The sequence below is a fragment of the Urocitellus parryii genome, chromosome 6, assembly GCF_045843805.1.
Source record: "Urocitellus parryii isolate mUroPar1 chromosome 6, mUroPar1.hap1, whole genome shotgun sequence".
In the NCBI taxonomy this organism is placed as follows: domain Eukaryota; kingdom Metazoa; phylum Chordata; class Mammalia; order Rodentia; family Sciuridae; genus Urocitellus; species Urocitellus parryii.
In genome coordinates, this window is record NC_135536.1 from 107,439,933 (window position 1) to 107,454,253 (window position 14,321).

Consider the following 14,321-nt stretch of genomic DNA (forward strand, 5'->3'; position numbering starts at 1 on the left):
TGATTTTAACAAAGCCCTTTAAAACAATCACAATTCTACATTACTGAATTGTGGTCCTCTTATGTAAAGATGGATTCATATCAAGTGAGAGAATACTGTGACCTGCTTTGGGAAGTTATGTTTTAAAATCTTGTTAGTAATATCAATATATTATTGATATTCAGGCTTTTTAACTGAGCTTTGAGATAGGTGTCTAAAAACCATAACTTTGTGGTCCATCTTGGGAAAAGTTGTGTAGTGGACAAGTGCCAGTCAGCTCCCAAAGGAAGGTCAGCTTTAAGCTTCTTGGGCTTGACTTTTTCCTTGGATATGTGGGATCACCACAGACCTGAGAAAGGCTGGTCTGAACTGTTCCTTTAAGACCACTTGGTTGTCTACTTCAAAACTGGCTTCCTCGGGTTTCAGATTTGCCTGAATGGCACATAGTCTTTTTTTGTGTGTGTAAAATGGTGCAGGCCGAACACACTTTCCAATATATCTTCTCATAAAATATCTCATTGTAAAGACTCTGTGGGTGCCCTTTGCATTTAGAATCAAAAGTGCTTTTTATTATCTGATGAATTAATAAAGACTTCTGACCACATTTCCTCTGGGGAAAAAGCCTTGACATGTTTGCTCAAAATAAAAATGGCTCACATGTTTGAGAAAGCATTTCTAAATCAAATAAACTGCTTTCAGTATTAAAAGCAAAGAGGTAAATTAAATGTAACAGTGGTTATTCTTCAGGTCAAACAGATGGGTGACAAATCTGACTAGCCAAGTCAAAGGAGTCTTCCCTTTTGCCAACAGAATGGCTTTTTCATTGAGTTGGGGCATAAACTCATCTTCAAAGGCTCAGAACTCCTTGCATCTTGTATCAGGATCAGTCAGATCATCTTGTAACTAGTTTACTTGTGTGGGTTCTCTTTCCATTTTCCATAATAATTTAATCCCTGACCACAAGGCTACAGACGCTGAGAATGACTTATGTTCAGAGCATTCCTTGGCTCTTCAGCTGTAGGTTTTGGGGCCAGCTATTTGTCTGTGCATGTCCAACATTGCCCTCTGGAGGCAGAGATGTGTCTGACTTTCCAGTGATAACTTGCATCCTTGTGCAAAGCAGAAATCCAAAAGATAAATTTTCAAACTACAATGAGGCATGATGACTTGGAGGTCATGAATTATAACCTGCCTATAGCACATGGTGTTTGTGGCATCTGGGTATATTTTCAGCTTCTCCTAGTCCACCACATCAACCATATATTCAAGAGACATTGTCAAAACCAAGTGTGAGATAACTGTATGGATGTGAATCAGTGGTTGAAATAAAAATCTTTTCCTTGGATTAACCCATTTTAGATTTAAACCTATATTATTTAATGGGTTTAGGAAGAGACTACGTAATTAGGATACAAGTCCTGTTCCTTAGTTACTTCTAGGAAAAAGTTAACATTTCAAAAAAAAAGTGAAAAGAAATTCTTAAGTGCTGAAGAAAAAGATCAAATGGAATTTGAATGAAATGTTTAGGTGTATGCCACATATTTTTCAGGCTGTTAAGGGGTAAACAGAAAAAAAAAATTACTGAATAGTCTTTTATTCCCTATTTTTAGGATGTTTTGATGAGTTTGGCCAAAGCTGTCGCCAATGCTGCTGCCATGTTGGTGCTGAAGGCCAAGAATGTTGCCCAAGTGGCTGAAGACACTGTCCTACAGAACAGGGTGATCGCTGCTGCCACTCAGTGTGCCCTTTCCACTTCTCAGCTTGTGGCATGTGCCAAGGTAAGCCAGCTGGCATCTGCAGCCCTTCCTACCACATGCCACACATTCTGGTGTCTTCTTCTTTTAGGTATTGAGGTAGGATTTTAGTATAAGCTGCTGAATTTATCATTTGTGCTTTTTTTCAATTCTTCAGGCAGTTAGTCCTTTTCTCTAATCCATGTCTTTGCAAATGGCTCTCTCCCCCAGGGCATTTTATTTATAGTGCACAGGAAGAGCCTTTTGTTGTATGGTACAGTGTTAGGAATGGGTTCAGAAATAATCCACAGCTCTTTGGAGGATCCTTTCCATACTGCAGTAACTGAGTGAGGATGTGAATTGTTCTAGGCTATATATACTCTGTTTTAAGAATTACATCATTAAAGCTCCCTGGCAATCCTGCCAATTAAGTATCATTATCCCTCATTTGTCGAGGAAGAACCTGAGTTAGTAAGGCACTTTCAGCCACAGAAGTAGAGACAGACTACAGTATAATTCGGGGCCATCTGATCCCAGATGCCCTTTCTACTCCACCACGTGTATTCTTTTCATAAGACAGGACCTGGAATGTCTCATACTATGTAGATGTGTGATCTTACAAGCCTGGCATTTCATATCTTGTGGGAGGATTTGAGCATCAATCTAGCGGTGACCCCAGTGGTTTTCCTGCTTGCCATGGCTACCCTGATAGGATCCACAAATAAGTAACAAAGTTCCAGGTACCTCTGGAAAAATACAGTTCTTTTAGGTAGTCATTTCATATTGGGCCAGAAGGCTCACTTCAGAAGATCCTAAGAAGAACGTGCTATAATTGGTAAATATCAGAAATCTCTATGGAAGTAGTAATCCAATTTGTCATATGTGACTAATGAGAATGTAAATTAGCAAGACACTAAATTCCCAAAGTGTAATAGTGAACTATAGGGAGACACAGCAGTAAATTAGTTGATTCCCTGGTACTTGAAAAACTCAAGCCCAGGGCACAAAGGAACTCAACGGAGATGCCAGCCACACTGGGGACCAGACATCACCTGCAGCATCCAAATCCCACTTCTGTCTCGCTTCAGGTGGTGAGCCCCACCATCAGCTCCCCCGTGTGCCAGGAGCAGCTGATTGAGGCAGGGAAACTTGTGGATCGCTCAGTGGAGAACTGCGTCCGAGCCTGCCAGGCAGCCACTGGTGACAGTGAGCTCTTGAAGCAAGTCAGTGCGGCAGCCAGCGTGGTCAGCCAGGCCCTGCATGACCTCCTGCAGCATGTGCGGCAGTTTGCCAGTCGAGGAGAGCCCATCGGCCGCTATGACCAAGCCACCGACACCATCATGTGTGTCACCGAGAGCATCTTCAGCTCCATGGGTGATGCTGGTGAGGCACATGGCTGTTGGTAGATGAAGGGGTTTGGGGCTCCCTTATGGTGACAATTATCCATAGGATAAGTAAAAGCTCCTGGACTAGCAAGAGCAAGTTCTCATCAGCCTCAGTCTGAGACTTCCTTGCTGAGGCTCTGGAAAAGATAACGTGGGACTTCTAAAATGCTCGTTTATAGCCACAGTTACAGACTTGTGCAAAATTAACCATGTTTTTATTGTAATTTGGATTCACAGTGAAACTCTTCTGTTTTAAAAATGTACATGTTGCATATAGTATGGTAAAGTCAGAGTAGCTACTGAGGAAACAGAGACAAGGCATGTAATGTAGAATTGATCAATTGATCCTACCTATAGGTCCCCAGAGAGTCACCACAGGCCATGCAGGGTCATGGTGAAAAACACCAGGGTGGTCAGGAAGCAGAGAACAGGAGCAAGGGGAAGGCCCACATTGCAGCCTTTATTGGAGTTTCCTGGAGTGATGCAAGGCAGGACATAGCAAGCAATTTAGTCTAAAGCAAGTAGGCACAGAGGTATTCCATCAGGGTACCAGTTACCTGCTACCTGGCCCCAAGATGAATAAAGCAGAGGAATATTGTCTTCTGGATCTGAGGGCTAGAGAGGGGAAGTTTAGCTCTGAATTGGTTGCTTTGCTGAGTCAATTTAAAAAATATATGTAATATACCTTTTCAGTATTTAGTTGAAAAGTAAATTAGACTCAGCCCGTCTATGCCCTCTAAATGCCCAGAATTCACACTTAGCAACTTGGGTTTTTTAAAATAAATTTTATTGTGTGTATTTAAGGCATAATCACGATGTTAAAAGATACATATATAGTAAAATGGTTACTACAGTGGACAGATTTTCATATTTGTTATCTCACAGTTACCCCTTCCACACCCACAAGAGCAGCTATAACCTACTCATTTAGCAAAACCCCTGACCTTCCCATAGTTATGTGTGTGAGGAAAAGAGGAGACCGCCTTACTGTTTATATAAGAATAATTGTTACATATACTATTTATAATCTTTTTATACTTAATATGTTTTAGAGACTTTTTCATGTTTACCTCTATGTTAATTATTGGAGGGTTTGCTTTTACTTAACCAATTATCTTTTAATGGACATTTAGCTGATATCCAAGTTAGCTTATTGTGCTTTTACTAAATTAATACTACAATAAGCATTCTTATAGTTTACTAAGCATACCTTAGTTTACTTTGGAGGGTATGTATGAAGGATAAATTTCTATCAGTGGAATTGCTGGGCCAAAGGTATGTCCTTTTAAAAAATTTTTGAAATTTATTTCCAAAAGGATTTATAGTTGCAACCTATCAGTATTTTGTAAGAAATATGTTTTCCTACTTCCTCCCCAGCAACGGTAATACTTTAAAGCAAAGGTTATTTTTTCTTTTTTAGAAAATTATAATCTATATCCTTCATAAATGATTTAACAAAATAGGAAAGTGCCACACAATTGGATTTGTGTGTGTGTATCTTCCAATTTGTGTTTTTTTTTTTTAATTTTATTTTGGAATGCTTCCAGATTTGAAAAAATAAAGAAGTTGCAGAGGTTTCAGAGTTCAACATACCTTTCCATTTCTCCCATTTCTTTTTTTTTTTAATTGGTTGTTCAAAACATTACACAGCTCTTGACATATCATATTTCGTACATTAGATTCAAGTGGGTTATGAACTCCCATTTTTACCCCAAATACAGATTGCAGAATCACATCAGTTACTCTAGCTCAGCGGTTCCTTTGACAGAAAACTTATAATCATTTCTCCCATTTCTAACATCTTCCCTAATGACAACATCTTCCCATGACACATCTGTCAAAGCTGAGAGATAAGCACTGGCACATTACTGTTAACTGTAGCCAGTATTTGGATTATGTCAATTTTTTTCATTAATGTCCTTTTACTGTCCTATGATCTAATCCAGGATACCACACTGAATTTAACCCATTTTTATGTTTAGAAAAGCTTTTTTCTTGCCCCTTAACATCACAGTGCTCCTGCATTCTTCTCAGTTGAACTTGACTCAAGGAATAAGTGCTTTAATGAAGTAGTTTTATTTTTGATGTTTATTATTTTACCCCGCTACTTCCAAAAGGAAGCTGAAGTAGACCTCAATAAAATCACAAGGACAGTAAGACCCAACATTTGGAAACTCCAGGTCCAAATCAGTGCTGGGAGGAAAAATGTGAGCAAGAAGACATTGATGGGGACACTGGGCCAAGGCACCTCTAGTACGTGAGCCTGACAATATTCCTACTAGGAAGGACCAAACAGCAAAGAGTGGGCTATGTGCTGTCATAGTCATCCAGTCATAGGCAGATGCAAATTCAAAATTTAGAAATAAATTTTACCTATGCTGATTTCTCACAGAGTTTATTATAGGGGCTTTTATATAAGTGCCTCTTGAAGTGAGGTAAATAGTGTTTTCTAAATAACTATTTACTAAAAGTAAATTCATGTAATTTTGCTTCCTGCCCTCTCTTTATGAAGTGCTCCTCTTTTGGCTACTTGTGTCATGTTTAGCCTTCATAGTTACAGGTTGAACTTGGATGTGTTTGAGGAGTACTGCCTTGGGAGCAATAGGGAATGTTTTCCATTCTGGCTGTACTTTGGGCCCATTGCTTAGGAGCAGAGTATGGAGGTTCAGTTCCCTCCATCCTTCTTGTCAGAGGAGTAGAGATAAGACTGTACTGACCTCTGAGCTTGTACCCACTTTGAAAGGCAGCCAAACAGCCTGCATCGTCTGTCCCAACCTCTAGGTGAGATGGTTCGCCAGGCCCGGGTCCTGGCCCAGGCCACTTCGGATCTTGTCAATGCCATGAGGTCAGATGCAGAGGCTGAAATTGACATGGAAAATTCAAAGAAGCTCCTGGCAGCAGCAAAGCTATTGGCTGACTCCACTGCTCGCATGGTAGAAGCTGCAAAGGTATGATATTGGATTTGTTGATTTGAAAAACAAAGACTATCATGTTAAGATTTTGAAGGTACCTGAAAGATGAAGGATGGTCAGTTGCATTCCTCTTTGTTTAAAATCTAAGTGGCTTCATAACATTTAACCTGGGTTAGGTGGTAAAGGAGGATGTTAAACATGGACAGAAATTCTTCAGGGGACAGGAGATGACTGAGCCAGACAGCAAAGTGCCCTGCTCAGTGAGGGCTCTTTTTGCAGTTGTTCCTCACTGCTGACTCAATGCAAGTGGAACCTGGAAATTTTCAGCAGTGAATTCACCTATAATGGCTTTCTTTCTAGTCTCAATGTTACCTTGCCCTCCATTGACTTCTCAACTAAACTCCTATCAAGATTTTTGCATAATAGAGTGTTTCCAACTTCACTGTACTTCAATTCCCAGTAGCAACCTAAAATGTTACACAGCTCAAGTATCCCATATCCAAAATGCTTAGGAACCAGAAGTGGTTCAGATTTCAGAGTTTTGTTTTGTTTCAGATTTTGGAATATTCTCAAACAGTTTACTTGTTGATTGTCTCTTATCTGAAAATCTAAGATCTAACTTTTTTTCCCCTAAGATCTAACTTTTGAGCATCATGTAAACACTCCAAAAGTTTTAGATTGGGGAACATTTTAGATTTCAGAGTTTTGGATTAGAGATGTTCAACCTGTGTAAGGGTTTGAGTTAAGAGTTGGCTTTGTGAATTTTGACAGCTATGCTGTAGCATGATGCTTCTAAAAGCCAGTTATTCTTAACCAAAGGTCTCTTTCAGAGCTTCCCATGAAATATTATAATTTATATGCCTCATTTCCACCTCCAGAGGTCCTGACTCATAAAATTACTGGTGAGACCATGTGTGTGAGAGTTCTACAGGATATCCCATTGTGTACCTCTAAGTGAGAACTGTTTTAAATAGAAATGGCCTTATTTCTCTATGCTTTATTATTATGCATCTAGCACACAGCACTTCTGTAACTAATAGAAAATACAAATAAGTATAGAAAAGAAATAGAAATCACCTTCAACTTCCTGCCCCAAAAAGAACATTTTTAATGTATCTGTACATGTAGAAGATTCATTACACGATTCCACATCTCATCCCATTTCCCTGACTCCATAGCTCACCTAAGTTTGTGAATTCACTTAAAATGTTTTGGGATGTACAGAAGCCATGTGCAGGACCTTTCTGGACTGAATTTGCCATTGTGCCCCCTGAAGGACAGAAAGATCATAGAGTTAGCTCCAGGGAAGGGGAAGGAAAGACCTGGGGAGAGGCAGGGTCTGCACTTCCTTCTCTGTCTCGGTTCCCTGTTGCAGCCACAAAGCTCTGCTTTTCACCACCCCCCTTTTAGCCAAAAATATGTTAGGGTTTTATATTGTGGTTCATTTTTCTAAATGTTTTACTATTTTTCCCCTTCTAAGTCTATAAGTAGCTATTTCAAATAAGCCCTCATGTTTGCAAGAAATTATTAGCTAGAATGTGAAAATCTAGTCAGTCCCTTATTTTACACATTTTGAGAAAATTAAGCTCAAAAAGATAAAGCCAGATGTCACTGAACCAGGACTAACATTCATTACTTAATGTCACTGCTCACCAAGCCAATTCTCTGAATTTACCAAGTTGCATAAAACTTGTTTCTTCTAATGATCTATGATTTTTGATAATATATGTTAGTGGGACAGTGTTGGTTTTGTAAATTAATTGTACTTTTAGTTAAAATTCACTGTCTTCATAACAATATTTTAATATGATAATTTTTTAGAAAGCTAAAGGACATTTAATGCTTAGACTTCTGAAGTATATATTTAGTACACAGAGAAAAATATTTTTTAGTCAGTAGCTAATATTTCAAGCTAATATTGGTCTGCCACATTCCTTATACATCATCAAAAAAGACATTGCAGCCGAGTATGATGGTGCACACCTATAATCCAGACTGAGACAGAAGGATTACAAGTTCAAGGGCTGGGGATATGGCTCAGTTGGTTAAGTACCTCTGGGTTCAATCCCCAGTACCAAAAAAAAAAAAAAGGCATCGCAGAAGAAGATACAAAGCATCTGTGTGTAGTGCTGAAATGTTTGTTTATAGCTACTCAAAATACAAAATTGGACATTCAAGGAGTGGCTTAAAAAAATACCCAATGACCAGAATTAAATGAACTGACTTCATAAACTTGCAAAAGAATACACAAGAAGCCCAAGTAATCCTTTTACACATAGTTGCTAGAAACTCAAAATCAAGACAACTAAAAGTAGTTAAGTTAGTAGAAAATTCTATTCAAGAAGATGACCAGACCAGTTCTGTCACAGATGTTAAAACCATTCCTTTCAGTAGGAGTTACTATAATTTTTATAAAAGATACCAGTTATGATAACTTTGATGAATTAACCATGGGAAAACTTAAGACATTCAAAAAATTGATTTTCAGTAAACCTGTAGGCTTCTCCCTGCTGTCCTGCCTACCTTGCAAGCAAGTATTATTATCCTGAAGTCATGGAAAGAGGCTATTGGTCTATACACGTCAAGTGCTGGTTACAAACATCCAGGTCTTATGAGAAAAATCTTGATCGCTGCATTTATTGTGGGTGCAAAAGGAAGGCTGCACCTGCTTTAAGTCTTTGTGGAGTAAAAAATGTATCCCTTCTTCATTATCTTTAGCCTTTTCCTGCTTCAGAATTCCACACATCTAAATAGAATCCACATGGGTTCTGAGGACATGTCCACCTAAAGTAATTAAAGGGCTGTAGAACTAGCCGAGGGACACATGTTATGTCAGGTTAAGGCTGTTGGGTTTCTTTTCCTAATTCAGTTGGCTACCAGCTTTACTTGCTATGTTCTCCGATTCTGACTCTCCAGCAACATAATTTCTAGGCTTGGTTTTTAACCAGTGTTTCCTTGAAGTCTTTTTGGGGGCACTCCACCATAACCCCTCTCCTCACCCACCCCCAACATTCCCTTCATCAGGCCATGTATTTTTACTGGAATCTTCTTCACCTTTTACATCTACCTATTCTACCAGATGTTTCAGTAGTGATGTGAAGATGTGTGTCTTACTTGCCAAGTGTCATAAAAATCTCCCTGAGAGAGGTGGAGAAAAGAGACTTATCTGAACATCTTTTGGGTGAAATTTTTTAATCAATACATAATTATACATATATATGTGGTACGGTGTGATACTTCAGTACATGTATATGATGTTAGAATGACCAGATCAGCATAACTGGCATATCTATCACCTCAAACCTCTATCATCTCAAACCTCTATCATTTCTTTGTGCCGGAAATGTTAAAATCTTTTCTGCCAGCTATTTTAAAATATAGAATTAATGGTCATCAATCACAGCTGTCCTACTGTGCTATCTTAGAGCATTAGATGGTTTTCCTCCTGTCCAATTGCATACCTGCACCTGTAACCCACCCTCTGTCCATCCACCTGCTCTTTACACCTTTCCCAGCCTATGGTAATTACTGCTCCATTCTCTTTCCATGAGAGCAACTTTTGACACAATAGTATTTGACACAAAGTATTTCAACTCAGTAAAAAGAGATTTAAGAAAAGTAAGTGATGCTGGCACAACTCTCTATCCTTCTAAAAGAAAATTTCTGTGCCCTTTACCTTATATATAAACTCCAGACTGGAGCAAAATGTATTCGTTTTTATTTAAATTAATATTTAGCTGATGAATAAATATGTTTTAACAGAATAACATGTGATATCTTAATGTCTTTTAAACCATGATTTTTAGATCACAAGGTAATTTGTATGGATGACCAATACCTGTAATCTCCAGAGTTTAATTATTACCATTGGATACTGTTTAGCTATGCAGATTTGAAACATCCCCCTGGTGAATATTTGGGTTGTAAGGGGAGACATCCTAATCATAAAGATGCTTGCAGCATTTGGCTTTTCCTTCCACATATTTTCTATTACTAGAAAAAAGGAAAATTGGAAGCATGTGTTCAGTGACTGTGTCCTGCTGCCCCCTGGACCACTTGAAATCTTTATTTTCACATTTACAGGGAGCTGCAGCTAACCCAGAGAATGAAGACCAGCAGCAAAGGTTGAGAGAAGCTGCCGAAGGTCTCCGGGTAGCAACCAACGCCGCTGCCCAGAATGCTATTAAGAAAAAAATTGTCAACCGGCTGGAGGTTAGGAAAAACACTGGCTTTCAAGGATGCCATTTTAGATTGTAAAGATTTATTTGAAAAAATAGTTGAATCAACAAAAAGCAATAGCCATATGAGAAAGCTAAATCAAGGTTAACAACCTTATCAGATAGTGTAGTTATTTTAAAGGCATTGACACAATTTGAACAATTATTGTAGTTCATGGCTTCCAAAGTTAAAATCCTTTCTAACTCTCAGAAATAGAATGCAGACTTTTTTTTTTTCCAGGCCAAAGTGTGATTCCTCTCCCCGCCCCCGGCATTAAAGGATGCACACATTCATTGAAAATGTTGATATTTTGGGTAGGCAATGACTTTTTACATGGCTTCCCATAGAAAATATGGACTTTGAAAGACCAGATGGAGAGTATTTTTGGGTGGACAGGTGTGAGAGTAAGATGAAATATTTTTGTCTTTTTTTTTTTTTTTTTAGTATATTCTGACAAGAGTTGAAATAGTTATTGGCAAAAACTATGTAGCAAAAACATCATTTCTCTCAGGAATTTACAAGGAGACCCTTATGAAAATGGGGTGGAGTAGAAGCTGAGATCATGTCGCATAGGGAATCCCTCCATATATGATCAGAAGGAAGAAATTAGACTTGTGCTTGGAAGAAGAGGAGACAGTAAACTCATTTAACTACCCTGGCGGCACAGGTTTTTGAGTTGAGGCCTCCAGGTGCTCTGAAAGGAAAGTCCTGGACCACTGCCTTGCTCTACATACACAGTAGCCTGGGGGAAGATCTTTTTTCCCTAGGGAGCTTAAGTTTGATACTGCTGCTTATCAGTGCCATCACAGTCTTGGGATTGTTCTTGTCTTTTTGGGAAAGACAAACATCATAACTTGAGCTTTCAGGTAAGGCTGTCTTGATGCAGGGAGTACAAACCCAGGGCAGATAGTGGGACAGGATGAGGTTGGGATCATCAGTGGCTTTGCAAAGGCAGACTGTTCTTGGAGCTCCATGGCTTGAAAGTGGCAGGATGTGCACAGGTGACTCTGCAATTGCAAACCCAGCCTGACCTGTTCCACTCTGCTCTACAGGTTGCTGCTAAGCAGGCTGCAGCTGCAGCCACACAGACCATCGCAGCCTCTCAGAACGCAGCTGCATCCAACAAGAACCCTGCAGCCCAGCAGCAGCTGGTCCAGAGCTGTAAGGTGAGATTCCACCATAGGTGGCCCTGATGGCGTTAGAATGACAAGCCTCTGGTGACTGAGAAAAGTCCAGGCCCCTGATCCAGTTGGTTCAGCTCCATGTTCCAGGTGTACCCCCGTCTGGTTTCTGTCCATTAAGTGGATGGGCTATGTTTGGAGGGAGAATATTAATGTTCTCCCCCACTCTCAGTATTGCATTTCTTTTGTCTGCTTTCTTTTCTTTTTGAGAGACTGAATCAAAGAAAATCAATGAGGAGACCATTTTAGAGCTCTGAAATAGTAATGAGGTGCTAGGTTTCCGGAGTGCCTCTCTCTTGGCGGGCCTTCACCTTCAGCCTTTACTCATTGTAGCCGGGTTGATTTCCTGCTTTCTACTAATTCCACCTTGAGGGTTTATTTCATCCTGTCTGAGCTCCGTGGCATTGTGCTTTTGTGCTTTGTTTTGTCACCCATTTGTCTCTTTTCTTCCAATATTCGGGCCTTGATGCTATGTTGAGACCAGCCTACTACAAACACCTTCGTTCCCTTCTCTTTGGGCCCAGGGAGCTGACTCTCCCAGGACATCTCTGAGTGGTTCCAGGCACAAAATCCACTGGTAGAGTCACTGCCCACAAGCCAGCAAGATGTCTGGCTAGAGTCTCCTGAAGGTGTGAACAGCAAGGGCTGTGTGCTGAGTTTATCAGAGCTAACTTCCCTCTCTCTCCTTCCTTAAATCTCCTCTGTAAAATAATGATTGAGAGGTGACACTGTTTCTACTGTAGAGAGCCTTCTGTTCCTGATTTCTGTTCTCAGCCCCCTGTTGGGGATCAGATGTGTTCTAGAAGAAAGAACATGAGCAATGTGCTAGGATCCTGGGCTTACTGTGCTTTGAACTATGTGGAAGCAGAGGGGTTTGTTGAGAGTGAGGCCACTGTTGGGAGGGGGTTGTTTCCTGCTCTGGGCTCCATTCAGTAGCCCGCAGGGATGGGAAAATGGCTTGTCCTCAGGGAGCAGGTGCTGCTCACATCCAGGGACATGCCACAGGATGAGCCTTCTCTGTCTCTTTTGTAAAGAGCCTGAAGATGCTTGGTCTCTGAGTGTCCTGCCAGGAAATGAGAGGAGCGTTATTTGTCAGGTTCAGGTGAAGAAGGGAAAATGGACCAAATTACTGGAATTACTAGCCCTGGAAAGGGCCTGGAAAACTTTCCATGGAAATATTTTTTTAACCCTTGCTGAAGCAGGTTTTTGGAAAAGATGTGTCATCGGGCCAGGATGCTCTGGACACCTTTACCAACAATGATCGTCTGTGGTGCTGAGACTTTTGATGCCTGGCTCTTCAGAGGGGACACAGGCACAGAGAGAATGGAGGGCTTATTTCCTAAGGCCCTGGAGAAGGTTACCATTTGGCAGTCCTGCCTTTCCCATTGCTGCTCTTCTCTCCTTTGCTCTGGGCTTTGAGCTTTCCACATTGAGAAATAACTCGTTAGAACTTAGAAAGAGGAGCTATGGCCACATGAACTCTGGAGTACAGAATGCATGCCTACAAAATAAGAGGCCAGAGCACTTAAAGGTGCTGGTAGCTGAGAAATTCTTGCACTTTCTTCTCTGATGGGACCATAAGACTTCAGTTTAGTTACCTGTGAGTCATGTCATTTTTTTGAATTCTAATTCTGCAATCCTAATGACCAGGGCAGTGTGTGTTGTAATTAGGGAAATTCTTTTAATGCTTCATTATGGAGAATCATCTTCTGCCAAACATATCAAGACATTTGGGAACCACAGGGTAGAGTGTGTGGGGAAAAGAGAACCCAGGAAATGGGACTCAGTGTTGGTGAAGATTCAGCTAGCTAATGTGCTATATGAACCCAAGGCCTGGGACTGGCCTCCCTTTGGAGTGGGTATCACATCCAGAAAACAAGCCACCTGGGTCACTTTTCACCCTCTCTTGATAGTTCCACCATGCCACCTGTGCTCAGTGTCTATCTCCTTGCTTCCTGTAGGCAGTGGCTGATCACATCCCTCAGCTGGTCCAGGGGGTGAGAGGGAGCCAGGCTCAAGCAGAAGACCTTAGTGCCCAGCTGGCTCTCATCATCTCCAGCCAGAACTTCCTCCAGGTAACCTTGGGATCACCTTGGTTTCACTCAGAGCATCCAAATGGGGAGGATCTGACCTTTGTCCTTAAGAAGAGAAATAAGTGGATCCCACAGCCTTAGCTATGTCTTGACCTGACCAATCTCAGTGGAGGTAGCTTTTGCTTAGCAAAGCAAAATGCTAACATACAGGGAAATTGCCTGGGGAGGTAGTCCATGATTCACTTTTCTTGGGGATATCTTATTTATTTCTCCTTAAAGAGAAAAACAAAACATATCAGGTTACAAGTTGTATGAACAGCCCAGAACCGGGTATTGCTTTAGATTTCTAGAATGCCTAGTGCTGACATTTCCAGACCAGGAAAACACAAGTGGTGAACATAAGCTTCTCCAAAGATGGGATTGACTGATCCTCAGGTCATTTTAAGAGTTGGTCAGGATTAGCATCCTTGTGGGGTAAGGGATAGATCCATTTTAAGGAAAATTGAATGAAGTGAGAATATTCAGTCATGGGGAATCTCCGTGTTACATGCTGCTTATGTTCATATCTCTCTACTTTATCAGCACTTTTTCTTTAATTATATCTCAAACAGCTGATGTGTGCTATATGAACCCAAGGACCTGGGACTGGCCTCCCCTTGGAGTGGGTAGCACATCCAGAAAACAAGCCACTTGGGTCACTTGCCACCCTCTCATGATAATTCCACCGAGGCAGTTCAACATCTCATCCCTTTCTAGTTCAACACACAGTTGTAGGACCAGTGTAATCCACCCAGTAGGTGATTTTTCCAAGTGCTGTAACCCCAACAAGCAGAGATGGAACATAAATGTTTTTATTTCTTAATGTTTAACTGCACAGATG

The 14,321-nt window shown here is 40.6% G+C and overlaps 1 protein-coding gene across 5 annotated transcripts in view; it reads left to right on the top strand.

The window, feature by feature from the left end:
• Window positions 1-14,321, top strand: part of Tln2 (talin 2) — a 411,357-nt gene that overhangs the window by 289,132 nt on the left and 107,904 nt on the right. For all 5 annotated transcript variants that reach the window (XM_077799669.1, XM_026384818.2, XM_026384825.2 and 2 more), the window contains 6 exons: window positions 1,590-1,757; window positions 2,801-3,095; window positions 5,879-6,045; window positions 10,093-10,221; window positions 11,280-11,393; window positions 13,370-13,483. In XM_077799669.1, the coding sequence (XP_077655795.1) occupies window positions 1,590-1,757; window positions 2,801-3,095; window positions 5,879-6,045; window positions 10,093-10,221; window positions 11,280-11,393; window positions 13,370-13,483 (987 nt within the window). The remainder of the gene's footprint in view (window positions 1-1,589; window positions 1,758-2,800; window positions 3,096-5,878; window positions 6,046-10,092; window positions 10,222-11,279; window positions 11,394-13,369; window positions 13,484-14,321) is intronic.